Here is a 19,333-nt window from a genome sequence, read left to right on the forward strand (position 1 = left end):
TAAGTGGGCCAGATGTATCACAACTCTTCCTACTTGACCAACCAACATTAATATTATCATCGCCCTCGTCAATCAGACCGCTTTTACAAAAGTCTGGATGAATTTTTGATCCACGCAGATGGAAACTATTTCTTCTGACTTGGTTTCCATTTTCTTTTTCCACTAAGTATGATCGCGGCTCAGATAGCTTTTTAATAATCTTTGCTGGTTCCCAGGTTTTTCCTTCCTTGATTGCTACATTTTCATTTTCTGCAAACCCTGGTCTTATGAATGTTGAAGTTGTCTCTTGTTTTCTAACTTCTTCTTCTCCTCACTATAATCAATGTACTGAGGAGCTAGCAACTCTGACCTCATGGGTACTAATGAATTAAGCCTTCTAGAATACAGCAACTCCGCTGGTGATTTTTCTAGTCCCGAAATAGGTGTTGCTCTGTACTCAAGCAAAGCTATATCTAAATCTTCACATTTTCTTAACATCTGCTTTGCAATTTGCACAGCTCGCTCTGCCAATCCATTGGATCTTGGATATCTTGGGCTGGAAGTTTTAAAGACAAAACCCCAACATTTTGCAAACTGTTGACACTCAAACGAGTTATAGGGCATGTTGTCTGCAAAAACCTCTATTGGAATACCATGGGTGCTGAATACATGTTTTTCTAATTTTGGCATATAAAGTGACACTTTTCAAAACTGATTAGAGTGACAAAACGTTTTACTTTATGTAACTCTCTATGTAACTAGTTATGAAAAGTTTATTTCATCACTCCCTGTTTTTATGCATTTCCGTAGAAACCATAGACTTATAATACTATATTATTACTTTATAATACTCTATGGTAGAAACATATGGGCGACATCCATCATAACATGTCGTTGTCACAGTTTATACAAAGTGCTATGAAAGTGAATATTTGTGTTAAATCACTTTAAAAGGTGGTTTTCACAGCTTTTTGGTCAAAATTAGAAAAAATTATGTATGCAACACGTTTCGAAAATGTCTTATTGTGTAACTCATTCAAATTGTACAAACATTCATTCGTTACACAAAATCGATCTTTTCGTAACTGGTTACATAAATAGCTATTAAAGGCTTTAATAACAGCACTGGCAGTTTTTGATGGAAGGTCAATTATTTCTAGCCATTTCGAAAAATAGTCTAAATATCTAATCTAAATATAAGTGACCACCAAACTCTAATATGTCACTTGCCACTTTCTGAAATGGCAAATCAGGAAGTTCCCGTAGAATTAATGGTTCTTTGACGTTATTACTTTGATATTTCATACATTTTTTGCATGTGCTGATATATTTTTTAATTTCTTCATTAATTCCCGGCCAGAATAGTATCGTTTTCGCCCTTTGTTGTGTTTTGATAATCCCAAAATGATTCGCATGCAACTGAGACAGCATTTCATTACGCATGGACAATGGAACTATAATTCTGTCATCAAAAAATAAAATATCATTGTATAAATGAATGTTATTTTTAAATTTGTAATACTTTAGATATGTCCTGTGGCCAACCCTTAAAACAAAACTCCTTTAATTTTACAAGTTCCACATCATTACTTGTTTCTTTTTGAAAATGTTTAAGTCTGTCTTCGGTTACATTTATCGTATGTACAATTTCTGTTAAAAAGTCATCATCTTGTACAATTTCATCTTTTAAAAAATTTCGTGATAAAAGATCAGCATCAGCATTTCCTTACCAGGCTTGGAACTAATATTGAGGTCATATTTTAACAATTTGACTTTCATTCTTTGTAGTCTTGGAGAACTCACCTCAGAGACACTTTTTTTATAATGGACACTATTGGCTTATGATCTGTTTTTGGTGCAGAACAGCTTGCAGCATTAGCTAATTAACTTTCTGTTCAACTCTTTTTATTTAATATTCTTTACAGAAAATTTTTGCATTCAAAAATTGTTGTTTTTACAGGTTTGCGAAGACATCAACGAGTGTCAAGAATTAGGCAACCAATGCGCTTTCAGATGTCACAACGTCCCCGGCTCGTTTAGATGCATTTGCCCTTACGGCTACGCTTTAGCCCCAGACGGACGCCACTGTCAGGGTTAGTACTAACCCATTCTTCATACACATTTATTACTAATGTAAACCAAAAACAGATGTGGACGAATGCAACACTCCTGCCAACAACTGCAGATTTATGTGCAAAAACCTCGTGGGTTCCTTCATGTGCATCTGTCCTGAAGGTTTCACTCAAGTAGATTACAGTGATGATTGCAAAGACATTGACGAATGCGAAGTTCACCCTGATTTGTGTGAGAATGGACGATGCATTAACTTGCAAGGGTCGTTTAGATGCGATTGTCTGGAAGGTTTCGAGCATAGTGAAGATGGAAAGAGGTGTTTAGGTAGGTGTTGATGGCAATTTGAGAAACCAAATTTAATTGGTTGGATTTGCAGATCGAAGGGAAGGTTTTTGTTATCGAAACAGGCAATGCACGAACCGTTACGAACATGCTTTCAAATCAACCAAAGCAGGTTGCTGCTGTTCTATGGGTGAGGCGTGGGGACCTCGATGTGATGCTTGTCCTACCAAATATTCGGTGGAATACCAGGAACTTTGTTTGGAAAGTGGCTTTTTGATAACAGGAGAAGGTTTGTTGCTTATTTTAAATTCCTAAATTAAGAAATCCAGTTAACAAGGCGATTTACAGATATCAACGAGTGCGAAACAATCCCAGATCTCTGCAGAAATGGTCGTTGCATCAACACCATGGGTTCGTACAAGTGCAGCTGCAATAGAGGCTACAAGTCAGATGGTTTCGGGCAAAATTGCATTGGTAAATCCAGTTTACTTACTTTTAAACAAAAATAAATGTTTTAACATTTCAGATATCAATGAGTGTGAAAGATCGCCTTGTCAATATAACTGCCACAATACCGATGGAAGTTTTACTTGCTCCTGTCCAACTGGGTTCTTACTTAACGCAGATGGTTTGACATGTCGTGACTTGGACGAATGTGCGACTGGTCAGAACTTGTGCCAGCAGAATTGTGTCAACACAGAAGGCAGTTACACTTGTTCGTGTGAGGAGGGCTACACTCAAGTTGGTGATAAGTGCGAAGGTAAGTTTTTCTTTTGTTTATCAGTTTAAATTGGTTGGAAATTAAATAAAGATTAAGCATAACAGAAAATAAACAACACTTACTTTACCATAATTTAGTGCTTTTTGTTTAAATTTTTCTGTTAAACATAATCGAAATTTAAACAGGGAACTTTTTCTTTTTGAATAAGGTATCTTGAGAAAACTAGAAAAACTGTGTTAAGTGGATGTCAAGCATTTTCGACAGCTGTAAATCACCAAGTCATTAGACAAGTTTTCTTTAGTGGGTTTTTAGTTCCTGTAATTTTTCTAGGTTGGTTTGAAGGTTCTGAAGCTCTTGCAGTGAGTTCGGTTCTCTAAGATAAAAGCATTTTCAGAATTGTGCTTCTTTGAAACTCTTCCTCAAATTGTCTGTCAGAAAATTCGTTGTCAAGTTTTTGTAATACAAATTTTCAGGTTTTGAAACGTTCTGAACTATTTTATATCGACTGTTTCTAAGTTTTACAGTATTTTTAGAGAAATACAAGTACCTGGAGAGAGTGTTTTCAGATAAGTTTTTTTTGTTGATGTCATTTCGATTAATTCTAGCTGAATTTCTTAGCTATAAAGTATTTTTAGCATTTTAAAGTTTTTCGAATGGCATCGATCTTCAAAAGGGCTAAAGCATTTGCAAGTTTTCCAGGTCAGCTTTTAAAACTTACTAACCCTTTTTTAGTTCCCTGAAAAAGTCTTATTCAGCTTTTTGCGTACAGATGTTTGAAAATTTTGATTACTTTCTCAGATTTTCGATTAACAATGGATCATTATTATACTATCTTCTGGTCAGTATTCTAAGTTTTAACAGATTTGTACTTAACAATTTTCTCCGATTTTGGGAGAAACTGTTTTTAAGGAGATTTTTAAGCTTAAAAAACGAAGAATTTTTTTAAAAACGCCATTAATTTTTAAGTCCTTATAGGTTTTTGTGTCTTTAGAGGTCCTAAAAGTTCTGATATTCCAAATAGGTTTTTGAACTTTATGGTGGTTTTCTCGACAAATTCTGTTTCTCCTGTTTAAGTTTTTCTAACCCAGCTTTTTAAGTTCAAAACTGTCTGAAATCTTTGAAGTTTTTAAAATGTTCTCCTTCAGAGACTTAACGAAGTCCATAATGCTGTAGATTAATAAACTTTCGTACAGTAACTCGTTATAACAGGAAGTTCTTTAAGTTATTTCATAATATGTAAACATAAGGTTTCAAGCATTTAGAGGTTTGGTCAATTTTCATTGCATTCAAAGGTTTTTCAATAGATTTGGGTTTTTGAGATACTTGGAGAAGCCATCTGTAGATGGTTTAAGGTATTATGTGTTTTTTGCTTCACTAACTTTCTAGTTGGGTTTAAAAGTAGATTTTAGATTAGATTTCAAGTTTTTGTCAATTCAAGTCCCAATTCAGTCTCTCTTGAGAACATTTAGTTCTGGAGGTTTCAAACATTTTGGACTTTTTTCATCAGATTTGAAGGCTTGACATAAACTTACTTAAGATGACATGGAGGTATTATGAATGGGTTTGATAGTGTGACATATTTTATAAGGAGATGTGTACAGATTACCTAAAGACATTTTGAGGAAAAATGCGCTTTGTTGCTGATATGAAACATTCTTTTACATGTTACATTTTCACTTTATAACTGCTTACATTTCATTTTTTAAAAGCATTCATTCCTCTCTTTTTGATTTAGAAATATGACAGATTGAAAAGCATATAAACGTGATTAGGTAAATTTTTCACAGTGACAAACAACTAAAAAATCAAATTTTGCAAGGTAACCGACCTCAAACGAAAACATGCGAATAGCGTATAGAAGCTGTCTGGATTATTTCGACGATAGTATATATCTTAAAGGGGGATTTTCTGGAATCATTGGGGATTTGCTGGAGTCAACGTGGAGTGGTTAGGGACGCCAACACACGCGGTCAGTAATTATGTTGAGAAATAGCCGAAACGAACCTTATTTATGGACTGTGCGCTCGTTATTTTTACCGGAGGCCGTTTAGCCGAGATGAGGGCACTGGAAATTGCTTCCAGCAAATTGCTAGTTATGGCCTCTGTCTTAGGTAAACGTTGGTTGTTTAGTATCTTAAAGACAATAATGTTTATTTGTTTAAATTTCCGTATATCACTCCACTTTCTCCGAAACAATTTAATCAATTTTTAATTAAGGTTTCCATAAAATGTAACAGGAAACCTGGCAGCATGTTTGCAATTATTCCCCATGCACCAGCCCAGACAATTTTATTTCACTTCCTCTCCTAGACGCTTATGAATGTTTCATGGGTAATGATAATTGTTTGCCAGCATTGCACGGTCGCAAGTTTGCCTATTTAATTCCGTTCTCAGTTATTAATGGATTTAGGTAAATTGTTGCTTGCATTCGAGAGATAAGTACACCGGAGTATGAATCGAAAATGAGTAACCATTGTTTTCCATATTTGTCGTTATGACGTTGGTTGATGATTTGACAAACGTTTAATCCAAATTATTTTCGCTTATGTTTGTAATAGTTATTTACGTGTAGAAGGTTGAATTATTTGTGAAGTTTTTGAAGCTAAATTCTTTTCACGCTTCTGCATGCTCTTCCTTTAATTATAATAAACTCTTCCTTCCAATCACTTTCAAAATCTTCTTGTATATGTTCATTACTTGTTCAACACTTTTATTAGAGTGGTAAATAGACTTACGTTTTTTTTTCTTTTACCTGATATGGTTCATGCACGATATCTTCAGAAATGGTACATTTATTAAAATATTTTGTCAGTTTTACATACAGCATATTTCATTTACGTATACAGGGTGGCCCAGTTTTAATTGTCAATAATTCACCATTCTATAGCCCATCAAAAAATAAGTTAACATACATATTATGTCATTTTCCTGAAAAATGCTTCCCAAGGAAAATACAGTCCATAAATGTTCAGTTTAAAAAATCAGTTTCTTGTCATAACAGACCGCTGGAACAATTTTAATCAAATTTAGAACAAATACATATGAAATTAATACTTCCATTAATCGAAACTGTCCAGTGGTGTAAATACAAAAAGATGGTTTTCATTTTTCTGCCTTATATTCTATGTCACTGGATATTTTTGAAAATTTTCCGTTTTTTTTACTTTTTCAATTTGACAAAATAAATATCTCTTACAAAACTCTGATTTGAAGTTTTGTTTACGACAAAATTGAGTAATTACGTTTAAAGACCCAAAACCAACCCAACCCAACATCAAAATTGTCTTGAAAACGGTGAAAATTTACTTGAGAGGCTTAAAAACTGTCTTTGTAGTCAGATACGTTGAAAAACTTGTGAAAACTGACTTGTAGCCATGAAAAACTACTTTTTCTAAAATTTATTACAACAAATTCACCCATTTCAACCTTGAAAATTGACTTGGACACCAAAAAGTGACTCTGAACTAATGAAAAGTGACATCAAAGGCTTAAATTTAGCATTTGAAGTAAGTTTTCATAATTTCAAAATACATTTCAATATTTTAGTCTTCAAAATAGTCTTAAATACAGGATATTGATATTAGATTCATGAAAATTGACTTGAAGACTAACTTTTCAGGTTTTTTTACTTTGCTTTTCATTTTCTTACAACTCTGAACTAACTTTAGGGCTTTGAAACTGCTTTCAGCTTGGGAAATTGAGTTTTAGGCTTATCTTCACCAAGCTTTTGACACAGCAGACTTAAAAAACTATTTTTACATTTTTCGTAGGCTTAAATATGCCATTTCATGCTTTATCAGTATTAATTTGACTTCTAGACGCTTCACTGTGCTTTAAGACTGAAAAATCGAAATTGAAACTATTTTTATAGTAAAAGTTAAGTTTCAGACTCTTCATTAATGAAAGTAAACAATTTTGGCATTAAATGTTACGATATTAGTCTAAAACTTTAATTTTTAGAATAAAATTAGTCTGACTGTCTGACAGTTGCAGCAAAAAAAGATTTTCAAAACTGAATTTCGGAGGTCTGTGTTTTCCTTAGGAAAATGACATAATGCGTGTCAACTTATTTTTTGATGGGCTATCGATTGGTGAATTATTGACATTTAAAACTGGACCACCCTGTATACATAATCATCATTACATGATATTTCTTACGATTTTTATATTTTATGATGTTCTTTTCAATTTTTATACATTCTTCTTTTTCATATTTAATCAATTCAGTGATGTTTTTTTAGCAATTTTTCATACCTTTGATTCTCTTTACTCTCTCTCACCTAATTCTACTCCTTACCCTTCTGTCTTCTACTTTCGGAAGTGTTTTTCACTTTCCTCTTGTAACTCTTACTCTTTCATTCCTTTTTCAGCTATTGACTTGAAAAGTTAACACGATTAATTTATATATATATATATATATATAAACAATCTTTATTTCCAAGAAAAAACGGCTATCGACCATTACGGTCTTTCTGCCTATGTATACATGTTTTTTTAATATGTACAGGTAATCTTATTTCTAATTAATATATACAAATTATACATTGAGAAAAAAAAAAAGTTCTAATTAAAATGTTCTAACAGGGTGAGAGCGGGGAAAAGATAACGGGATTGTCTAGTCTGTCTGGTTATGCATAGTGGATTTACAATTGTCAAGTTGTTTGGGTTATTTTTCCACTTGGTTTGTAGTTGTATGAGTCTGTCAGTTATTTTAGTCATGTTCGTACGTTCGTAGAGAAGTTGGTTGGATGGGTTGTGTAGTGGGTTTGCAGGATGTCGTATTTTTGTTATTAGTCTTAGAGCAATCTGTTCAGTAATTTGTGTATATTTTTTAGTCTTGTCCGTAGCGTTTGCTCTAAGTAAGTGTCCGTAGTCCAGGACCGGTCTACAGATGGATTTGTATATTTGAGTTGCCGTTTTTGTACTAATGCCTTTGTTTTTGTATGTTAGTGACCTAAAGTGTTTTGTTCTTTTAATGATTTCAGTCCGGACATTTTTAAGGTGTTTTGTGAATTTTAGTTTTTGGTCCAGTGTTATCCCTAAGTATTTAACGTCTTGTTTGGGATCAGTTGTGTGTCCGTCTGCGGTTATGTTTGGTGAGTCGTTTTTTATTTGATGGTTCAGTAATAAAAGCTGGTTTTTAGTTGCGTTAGGCGTTAGTCTCCATCTGTAGAACCATGTCATGGTGTCGTCAGTAAGTGATTGTAGTTTTGAAACTGCTTTTGTTGTAGTTTTGTCGTGAACAATAAGTGCAGTGTCGTCTGCGTATTGTAATATGTATGCTGTTTCGTCAATATGATTTTTGTCTTGTTTGTTATGGTTGTATATGTCATGGCAGTACAGATTATATAGTAAAGGTGAAAGAGGTGAGCCTTGCGGTAGTCCCTGCTCAGGGCTGAAGGAAAAGGAGAGTTTGTTGTCTATTCGAACGTGCAGTTGTCTGTTTTCCAGTAAGTTTCTGATAGTGTAAAGTAAGTATTTTGGTGTGTTAAGTCTATGTAGTTTGTAGAGTAGTCCCTTATGCCAAACACTGTCGAAAGCTTTGTTTATGTCCATGAATAGACATGCTGTTTTATTGTTATTGAGGTGTGTTGTTTGTATGTTGTTGGTTAAGATGAAAAGTGGGTGTATAGTCGAGTGCTTTGGTTTAAAACCAAACTGGTATGGTGGTATATGTTGTCCGATCTGCTCTTGAAGTCTGTTTTTAATAATAAGTTCAAGCAGTTTACTAAGTACTGGAAGTAGTGTGATGGGTCTGTAATTTTGTGTTTGTGTGTTGTCAAGTCCAGGTTTTGGAATGGGTATTATTATACCAGTTTTCCATGTATCCGGAATTGTGTTGGATTTAATGCAGTCGTTAAGTGAGTCTAGTATGAGTTTGTGGGTTTCAGGAGTTAAGCTTTTTAGTAGTTTGCTTTTTATTTTGTCCTTGCCAGGTGCGGTGTTCTTAAGGTGCGTTAGTGCTTCATCATATTCATTGTCTGAAATTAGTGGAAATCTGTTGTTAGTTTGGTCGTCAAAGTAATTGTCGTACCATTCGTTTATTAGGGTCCAGTTCTGATGGTCAAAGTTAGGATTGGTGGAGATTTGGAAAGCCTTTTCGAAGTGTCTAGCAAAAGCGTTAGCTTTGTCTTGGTCTGTGTTTTGTTCTGAACCATTTTCGTTAATTATGCCAACTGGGTTATTTTTTTTGTAACGTGAGAGTTTTTTTATTTTTTGCCAGTATGTTTTCCCGTTGTCAAGTTCGATTTCCTGGCACGCCTCAAGCCATTTGTCTTGTTTGTATTGCTCTACTAAAGTCTTGACGTTTCTGTTGAGTTCGTTAAGTATTCTTTTTAAATCATTGTCTTGAGTGCGAGTGTATAGTCTGTATAGTTCCCTTTTGCGTTTGATTAGTCTCAGGATAAATTTTGGCAAAGTGTGTTGGTAAAAAGTATTCTTGACTCGTGGAGAAAATTTTTCTATTGCCAATGTCAGTTGTTCTTGTAAGTTTTGTATAGAAGGCTTTATCTTTTGTGATTGAATGTAGTCATGTATTTGTCGTTGTACTTTTTCTATGTCTGTCCTGTTTAAATCAAATTTTTGTGTGTTTTCTTTCGTATTTTTTATAGGTTGTGTTTGATGGATGTCAATGTCAAACTTAATAGCCAGATGATCGGAACCCAGTTCGTTTGTCAAATCAACGTTGTTTATAATATTTGTCAGGTTTGCCGTATGTAGTAATATGTCTGGTGTCGAGTCCTGGTTTTCTGGCATTAAAAATGTCGGCGGTGTTTGTTTTTGTATAAAGTCTGAGTTGTTTAGGAATCTGGCCAGCTGTACTTTTTTGTTTCTGTTTACGTTAAAGTCTCCAATTATTATAGCATACTTGTAGAGGCATGCTTTAGTCAGAATGTTTTGTTCAATGTCTGAGTGAGGATGGATATATACGAGGAATATGTGGATTTTGTCGTCCAAGTAAGGTATTGTAAAGTGAAGGCAGTCGTTTAGTGGGTTGTTTAGAGAGGGAGGGTTTGCCTTTCCCAGTTTTATTTTCGGTTTTAGCAACACTGTGGCCCCTCCTCTAGCGTTATTAAGTGTGTTACCATGTCTGCAGATAAACTGCCAGTCTCTGTACGTTGGTGTCTGTCCAATTTTAGTCTTCGTTTCTACAAACATACAACAGTCAGTATCGTTTTGTTCAATGTAGTTATAGATAAGATGTTTTTTATGGTTTAGTCCGTTGATGTTGGCGTAAATCATTTTTAAGTTGAACGTTCTGCATTTGTGATTGTTTGTCTAAGTTGTTCAAAGGGTTCGGTTGGGGAAATCCTGTTAGGTAGTGACAAATCAAACATCAAAATATACATGTGGTTGCCAAAAAATACCGCCGTGGTGTCAATGTTGAAGTCTTCAATAAATTGTTTCTTAAGTTTTTTAAGCAGTTCTTCTCTATTATTGTTGTTGGTTTTATTAATTTGATGTTTATATTTGTTTATAATAAAGTCGTGAGTTGTTATGGGGGAGTGGACTCTGCTCTCCTTCGTTAAAGCTTCTGACACCTCAGCGGTCTTTTTGTTATGGCACTTAACCTTTACATTCGGAATTCCTTCTATCGGCGCTGTCGGTCTTCTTGGACATTTTAGGCTCCAGGCTGCGTGGTCCTCTGCGTTGCATGCAGTGCACTTCATGGGTAGAGGGGATGTACATGTGCTGGTTTGGTGGTTTCCTTGACATTTGCTGCATTTAGTTGGTTTTTTACAGTCTTCAGTGCGGTGTTCGAATGAGCTACATCGGCTACATGGTGCTGGAATTGGTTCCGGTGGCTTGCTCTCAATAATTCTGTACATACGTCCCAGAAAATGCACTGCACGGTCGGTCATGAGTTTTTCATACGTCGCCAGTTCGCCTGTGATCAAACGCATCATCAAAGTGGGTTTTCCCCTTTGCCGGGAGATTATTCTTTTACAGAAGCGAATTTTAAGCTGCATTTTTTCTAGGTGCTGCAAGAACATCTCATCAGAAATGTCCAATTCCACTCCTGTCGCTATAACTGAGTAGGATGGGGTAAAGCTTCGGCTGGAATTTGTTTGAACTTGTGTTGGTTTAGCTGTGTATAAACTGAAAGAGTTTATAACTTTTTGTTGTTGTAAAAGGTCGAGTAGTTTCTTAGTGGTGTTTTCATCATTAGTCTTGATTATGAAATTGGATTCTTGCTTGATTATAATGTCTTTGTTATTGTAGTTGATTTCCTCCCATTTGAGAGCTAGTTGTACTCGTGTCAAAGTCGATGGTGCAGTAACAGTAAATGTACACAGAAATGTTGGATGTTGAAGTTGAACATTGGTGTATTTGGTAATTGGTGTTGTTCCTGTTGATGTGGTTGGTTGTGTTAATAATTTGTCGAATGCAGGTCTTTTCGCATCCCGAGTCGGTGTTGTAGGTGTGGGGGTGGGGGGGGTTGAGTTGGGTTTTCTACCTCTTTTCTTGGATTTGGGTTTTTTAAACCCTTCATCCTGGGAGGTCAAGTCCGACTCGGACTCTTGCGAACTCCCAGGATACATCTCTTGATTTATCAAACGCCCTGTAAATCCACCTGATAAGCTATCTTGTTGACAAACAAAATTTTAAAATTCCTATCCGGCACAAAAAAGTTTTTACAGGTTGTCCGCACTACACACGTCTGTACCGTATGAATGCTGCTACGAGATTAATTTATAATTAATTTAAAAAGTACTGATTTTTCGAAGCAATGGATTGGTACAGGTGGTTCAGTTAGATGGTAACCGAGATCTCCAGATTTAGATATATTAGATCTGTTTTTTTAAGAAGAAAAAGGTAGAAAGGTGTAAACTTTCAGTAAATTGGATACCTAATCCGTATTTCGCTTAGCTACCTAGACAGAAAATGGATAAAGGATTAAAATCAATCTCTGTGAAAATTTCCACAGGAACATAAAAAAATTGTGTGTTTTTGTTTAAAATTCAGAAGTTAACCTGTTACTTAATGCTTGCTATGAAAGTATCACTCTTTTGAATCATATTGGATATTATCCTGATTTTGACATATTCTAGTAATTTGTCCCAGTGGATCAGAAAGAATTCTGTATATTTATTAGAACAGCTAATATGTAATTACTGCAGTAACCACTTTGATACATCTTCCACAACATTTTGTACGTTTTTAATAATTTGTTATTAAATTCATCAACCATTGATTTTTGAATTTCAGATATCAACGAATGTGATAAGCCTGGTTTCTGCTCTAAACCAGGCAGATGCGTCAACACTCTAGGAAGCTTTAAATGCATCTGTCCAAGAAGATTCAAACTAGACTCAACGGGAACGTATTGCCTCGATGCTGATGAATGCGCCGACGACTCTAAATGTCCGGAAGGTGAGTTTTGCAACCCTCCAAAAACTTAAGACACTGTAAATACAAGACAAAACGTAACGACCCACAAACGGCCCTTCAGGGCAGTTTCGTGTAACGATAACAGGGCTATAAACAACCTCGTCTTCTCGACTCCTGCAATAAAGCAGGCGCAAATTTGGCTAATCAGGGATAATTCTGTCTGGTTTTAGGTTGCCAGAATTTGGTTGGTGGATACAGGTGCGGATGTCCGGACGGCTATTCTTTGCATCCGTACTACAATCAATGCGTGGACAAAAATGAGTGCTTGGACAATCCTTGTGGTGGACCTGGAAATTGTTTCAACACTCTCGGTAGTTTCAGATGCGGATGTCCTGAGGGTTATCAATTCGATGCCAGATTGAATATTTGCGTTCAGGTAAGAGTCCGTCCCTGTCTTTCCAAGAACAAAAACCTAATGGTTAGCAGTCTCATCAAAGACTAATGTTTATAAGAGTTTTTATTGCTCCTGCTTAATATATCACCTGCAGACCGTCTGTATCGGACAGATCCACGTCGGTCGGCATCTCTCGGAAAAGGTAAATTCCCCGTTATTGACAGACCGCGATTAAGGGTCTTAAACTTGCACGGAAGCCGGTGACAGTGAGGCCCGGGTTTAAATTTAATTTATCTTGTCGGAAGGGTTTTAAGACTTTAATGAGTTAGTGGGCCGGGTGACGATGATTCTCCGTTCTTCTCGTCTCCTGCATAATTTCATCTTCGGTTAACTCGAAACCAAAGAAAGTTCACATACAAACATATCTAAATGCATATCAAAAATATAATAATTTTGTCGCCCGGAAACGTAATCTAACTTTTCTTATTTGCATGCAAAGTGAGGGATCACCCTCTCTCAGCCTTTGTCGCGTTGTATATATCGAACGCGGGGATCATATTTTGTTTAAAGAGATATTTGATTTTACGCTAGAGCTGCCGCAAATAAATCAGCACGATTCGCTCGAAAAAGATGGGGATTTTATGGATTTTGTTTCGTTCGTCAATCGTACTTTAATCTTTCTTCTTCAGACCGGCTTTAGATCATTAGCGAAAGTTATTTTCCAACTGTGGAATTAGTTAGTCGCAAGTGATATAAGTCTTAAAGAACAAAATAGTTATGTAGCACCAATCAATTGCAGTGATAATAAAAATAACAATAAACCACTTTATTTTCAACGACATTTTGACATTTATGAAATGTACCAAAAACAAAAACTAGTTATTTTTGTACAAAGGTACGGTAAAATTACAAAAAAGTTAAAAAAAAACACCAAAGATTATTTACATTCAAAGTTAATGGTTTTAAATTTTTAAAACACTCTGTAGCACCAATGTTGTTTCGTTTTGTATTTGTATTTTATTTTTAAAAAGACGAGGTGTATTCACATAGTTTAGAATTCTTTTGGGAAAAGCAGTTGTAGACAACTAAATTAAAACTTATTTAAATAACAAACAGGGTGATTTAACTGTACTGTATTGTAGTGCTTTTGACACTGACATTCTCAATTTTATGCATGTTGCTAAACAGATCTAGAGTAATTCTACTGTTTTCTACAAAACAGTTTTTTTATTTAATTAGAAATGCTTTTGACAGGCTTTAAAATTTAGTTATTTTATCAACTCTTGGAATAACAATATAAAATGTTCGAAAACTCTTAACCTTCATCGCGTTATGTAATCTTTAATTATTTAATTTTATTTACCTACGACCTCAATGTAAATAACTAATTATGCATAGTTTTCCGTTACGTAATGACCCTCTTTACGCACAGTTGTTGTTATAAATTATAAATCTGTAAAAAAAGCGCACGGTTTTCAAAGAATTTTTAAGTTTTAAGTATAAATTCAGGTTTGTCTAGAATATCATCTGCAATAGCAAACACATCATGTAATGCTACTGAAAGTATTACTTCTAATACTAATAATAATTTAACTGAGGTGTATAATAATAATAACGTAACACTTGACAAAAGTCTCAACAAGCAATAAAACAGATATTCCATTTGTTCTTAATAACTGTATATCATAAATCATTATTTTAAGAACAACACTAACAATTAGGTAACATGTTTTTGCGAATTTTTTTTATTGCATTATTATTTTTTTTTTAGAAGCATAATCCTATGATTAGTACAAATATGATATTAATATGTTGAACGTATATTTTTTTATGAAAATACATTTTTTAAATTATATGAGTTGCAAAATCCAGGACTTTATGATCGTAGGTAAAGTATAATACAGGGTGGTCCAGTTTTAAGTGTCAATAATTCACCATTTATTGACTAATCAAAAAATAAGTTGACTTGCATTATGTCATTTTTCTGAAAAACGTTTCCTAAGAAAGATACAGTCCTCCAAATTTAAATTTAAAAAATCGTTTTATAGTTTAAAACTGGACATCCAAGACTTGTGAAAGTCCAAATTTGTACTGAATAGTCTAGAAACTTTTTTACTACTAGGAATGGTCTTGATGATTCGCTTTCTCAGACTGCCATCCTGGTTGAGTGTCTGAAACTGGCATTCAAGAACTAAAAAAAGTCCGGAAATCAAGACAAAGATTGTATTGTGCATGAAACTCATTTTTTACTACTAAAAATAATATAAAAGTTGACTTTTAATGCTAAAACTGACTTTACTAGGACTAAAGAGAGTCCAAAAGTATATTTTCAAGACTTTAATTGGTGTACAACTCAATTTTCTGGACTGGACAACAAGTCTAGAAGTAAATTACATTTTCGGACTATTTTATTTCTAAAAATTAGTTCTCAAGACTATTATTGTAGCATTTGGTACCAACATTTTTTACTTTTATTACTGAAGAAACTTAACTTTTGGAAATAGTCTTAAACTCGATTTTTCAGTCTTAAAAAGCACTAAAAACAGTCTGAATTTCTTAGAGGTGCTACAATTTATTGCACCTATGAGTGTAGAAGTCAATTTAATAGTGAAGAAGCTAGAAATAACATTTTCAAGTATGGCCAGTGGACACACTGGCTTTTAGGCCTGATAAGTCAAAACTTAATAGTCTTGAAACTCAATTTGAGGCACTGAAAACAGCCTTAAAACACTAAAAACAGTCTAGTTTATTAAGAAATACCCGAATTTTAAGCACTGAGGTGTCTAGAAGTCGATTTAATACTGACAAAGCTTGGAATGCTATTTTAAGTCTATGAAGAATGTAAAAATTGTTTTTTAAGTTTGCTATGTCAATAACTTGGTGAAGATAGTCTTGAAACTCGATTTTCCAAGCTGAAAGCAGTTTTGAAGCACTAAAAATAGTCCAGAATTCGAAGAAAATGAAAAGCAAAGTAAAAAGCACGAAAAGTTCGTTTTCAAGACAATTTTCATGAATCTAATGTCAATGTCCTGCATCTAAGACTATTTTCAAGACTAAAATATTGAAATTTGTCTTCAAATTATGAAAACTTACTTCAAATGCAAATTTTAAGCTTCTGATGTCACTTTTCATTAGTTCAGTCACATTTTGGGGTTCAAGTCAATTTTTAAGGTTTAAATGTATGAATTTGTAGTAACAAATTCTTGAAAAAGTAGTTTTTATGTCTACAAGTCAATTTTTAGTATTAAAGTCTCTCGATTTGCATAAAAACTGGTTACAAACACAATTTTTAAGCTTCTGAAATGTTTATCTTTTCTAATTCAATTATCAAAACTAAAGTCTTTTAGTTTGCCTGGAAACTATGAAAACTGGCTACAATAATGTTTTTTAAACTTCTTAAGTGAATTTTCCGTTTCCAAGACAATTTTTAAGTTGGGTTGGGTTAGTTTTGGGTCTTTGACCGTAATAACGTGTAATAAAGTGCTTGTTCCAAATTTGATCAATATTGCTCCAACGGTATTAAGATTACTTTGATGGAAAATTCACTTTACCGCCATTGGTTCTAAAGGTAGAATCCTCATATTTGGTACGAAAGGCGTTCTACAGAAATGACAAAAAAGATTTATGCAAATAAACGTGTCTTAGATGCTATAGGGCGTTAAATTTTTTAAAACATCCTTTGACTAATTCAACTTAGTTGTATTAACTGCATATCTTACTTTTCTGATTACGAACGCTTCAAAATAGCAAAAATTGGAAATTTTGGTCAAAACATTGATCCAAATACAGTCTTCACATTCTGAGTTGGCCACCTGGTACATACATTTATTTAGTGATGGTAAATCTTTCTTGTTTCAATTTTTTTTTAAACTTTCACATTTACACATTTCGACATCAACACTTTTTAGCTTTGCTCAGCTACAGTAAATATCGTGAAAAACTTTTACCAGACGGAAGGTTCAGTCGGAAAAACTTCCATAAATAACAGGACCGGAATATTCGTTAATTTTAACTTGATATTCCGGTGCTCCTGGCATCGACGAGCGGTCTTCTGATTTGTATTCAGCCGGCACTATGTTCGTTTCTTAGGTGATTACGTGGAAAATTTATGGAAGTAACTTTTTGATAACAAGTCGAGTGGAGCATCTTGTTTTTCGGATCCTCCTTGTTTGCCGCTCATATAACCGCTTTTTGGTGATACAACTTTAAAACTGCATCGGTAATTAAATCAACCGCGTGACCTTTAAAATGTTTTGTTCTGATTGGTTGAATTCAGAGCTGTCGTTTTCAATTCAATTTATTTGCGCGACCCCATTAATCTCCGACCTGAATATCATAAATTTTATTTCGACGCCTATTACCGGACGTGAAAAATGAATGCGGCGCTATTATTTTGATTTCGTATTTAATTTCGATTAGATTTGATTAATGGATTACTTTTTTGGTTGACAGGTGGCGCCTAGTTGCATCGGAGCTCCTTGCGCTTTCGGATGCTCCGCCAGTGGCAGCGGATACTCCTGCGGATGTCCCCAGGGATACACTAGAATTGGACAGGGACATTGCTTGTCAACTGTTACACCTGCCTTGGCCGGTTATGATATTGGGGACGTTCCCACTTATCCCATAGATGATCGGTATGCTAGTGGTGCCAAGGATAAATTGATTACCACTGAGGGTTGCTTTTCGTGCCAGGTAAGTTAAATTCTTAAAATGAACTCAATTGGAAAGCAAATCTAAGATTAGCAACTGGGGGGGGTAGCCTACATAATCAAGTTAGCTTAACGTAGAATACTGTATACAGGGTTTTTCAATGAAAAGTAGCCACCCTGAATATCTTCCAAAATAATTTCTCTGTTAAAAAATGCTAAGACACGTCAACAAAGATTGCAAAGGGGATATCTTTTTACGTAGGATTTGAATTTCTGCCATCAGCCTCTTTGCCGCCATGGCCACCCCCACTAAGTTTTCAAATGGCACCATATCGTGTGTGGCACATCGTTGGAAAGGGTATTTCCTAAGGAATTAATTGCACTATTTTATTTGTACATTTGCTTTGAATTGAGACCAAAAAAAATAAAAACATTTTTTTGTTATTTTGGTCAAACTGCTGATAACACTACCGAATACCTGTTTTCCATTTCATATTTTTGCCGCAGTCGGACAACTTGTAAGTTCGTTTTGAAGGAACATTGTCAATATGGTTTACACGACTGCCGAAAGAATAGAAATTGTACATTTTTCATCCAGATAAATTAATTGGTCATCAGTATATCTTAAAGTTGATGCAAAAATTCATGGAAACTGGTTCAGTGACAAACAAAAAACATCAACCTGAAAGACAAATTGTTAATGAACCAATTGAAGATGCTGTTTTGGGACACGTTGCAATGGATAATAATCAGTCTTTAAATCAAATTTCCCATGCATCGACAAGCAGTGTATGGAGAATTTAAAAAAAACACAATTTTCATCCATACAAGGTAAAATTGGTTCAGGAATTAAACGAAGATTACTATGATAGAAGACTACAATTTTGTGAAATTATGTCTACTAATCTGACAAACAACGTGAACTTGTTGTACAATATTTGCTTCAGTGATGAGTGTATGTTTTTTTTGAATGGAGAAGTGAACAGGCATAACTGTAGGTATTGGTCAGACATAAATCCACATTGGTTTAGGGAAACCAATACCCAATATCCAGAAAAACTTAATGTTTGGGCAGGTATTTTAGGAGACCACATCGTTGGTCCGTTTTTTATTGACGGTAATTTGAATGGCGCTACTTATCTTGAGCTTCTTGAGACCACTGTTGATCCGACCATAACAGAGGTACTAGAAAATGATGAAAATTTATTTGAAAATCAACTAATTTTCCAACAAGACGGTGCACCTCCACACTATTCACTTCCCGTTCGAGAATATCTGAACAATCGATTTCCTGGAAGATGGATTGGTAGACGTGGTCCCATGGAATGGCCTGCGAGATCACCCGACCTCACTCCGTTGGACTTTTTTCTATGGGGGCATTTGAAATCTAGTCTATGCAACACAGCCGGCCAATATTGCAGACCTTAGGCAGAAAATAATACATGAATGCCTACAACTGACACCGCAAGTCCTCACAAATGTTCGCGAACTCTTCCAAAGTCGCTTGTATTATTGTATGGAAGTTAACGGAGGTTATTTTGAGTCATTAATGAAATGATAACCGCTATTTGCTATTATTTCTGCAGTTAACAAAAAATAAACACAAAACGTTTTTTTTTTTTGGTCTCAATTCAAAGCAAATGTACAAACAAAATAGTGCAATTAATTCCTTATGAAATACCCTTTCCAACGATGTGCCACACAGGGTATGGTGCCATTTGAAAACTTAGTGGGGGTGGCTATGGCGGCAAAGGGGCTGATGGCAGAAATTCAAATCCTACGTAAAAATATGTCCCCCTTGCAATCTTTGTTGACGTGTCTTAGCATTTTTTAACAGAGAAATTATTTTGGAAGATATTCAGGGGGCTACTTTTCATTGAAAAACCCTGTATAATGATGATT

General features: G+C 34.7%; 2 protein-coding genes across 2 annotated transcripts in view; one reads left to right on the plus strand and one right to left on the minus strand.

Annotated features, from left to right (window-relative positions):
* Positions 1 to 19,333, plus strand: part of LOC145740278 (fibrillin-1-like) — a 61,768-nt gene that overhangs the window by 34,466 nt on the left and 7,969 nt on the right. Inside the window, 8 exon segments of the mRNA XM_081995717.1 lie at positions 1,940 to 2,072; positions 2,128 to 2,376; positions 2,429 to 2,623; positions 2,683 to 2,808; positions 2,861 to 3,094; positions 12,266 to 12,430; positions 12,619 to 12,824; positions 17,235 to 17,474. Coding sequence (XP_081851843.1) covers positions 1,940 to 2,072; positions 2,128 to 2,376; positions 2,429 to 2,623; positions 2,683 to 2,808; positions 2,861 to 3,094; positions 12,266 to 12,430; positions 12,619 to 12,824; positions 17,235 to 17,474 — 1,548 coding nt within the window.
* Positions 10,288 to 11,598, minus strand: LOC145734970 (uncharacterized). The gene has a single exon (XM_081988651.1). The coding sequence runs from the start codon at positions 11,596 to 11,598 to the stop codon at positions 10,300 to 10,302; it is 1,299 nt and encodes a 432-aa protein (XP_081844777.1). The 3' UTR covers positions 10,288 to 10,299.

Source organism: Ips typographus, linkage group LG1 (assembly GCF_016097725.1).
Source record: "Ips typographus isolate SLU linkage group LG1, UJ_Ityp_2.0, whole genome shotgun sequence".
NCBI lineage: Eukaryota > Metazoa > Arthropoda > Insecta > Coleoptera > Curculionidae > Ips > Ips typographus.

Excerpts from the sequence above, each read along its gene's own strand:
- LOC145734970 (XM_081988651.1), bottom strand. The coding sequence starts at position 11,598 with ATGTATCCTGGGAGTTCGCAAGAGTCCGAGTCGGACTTGACCTCCCAG.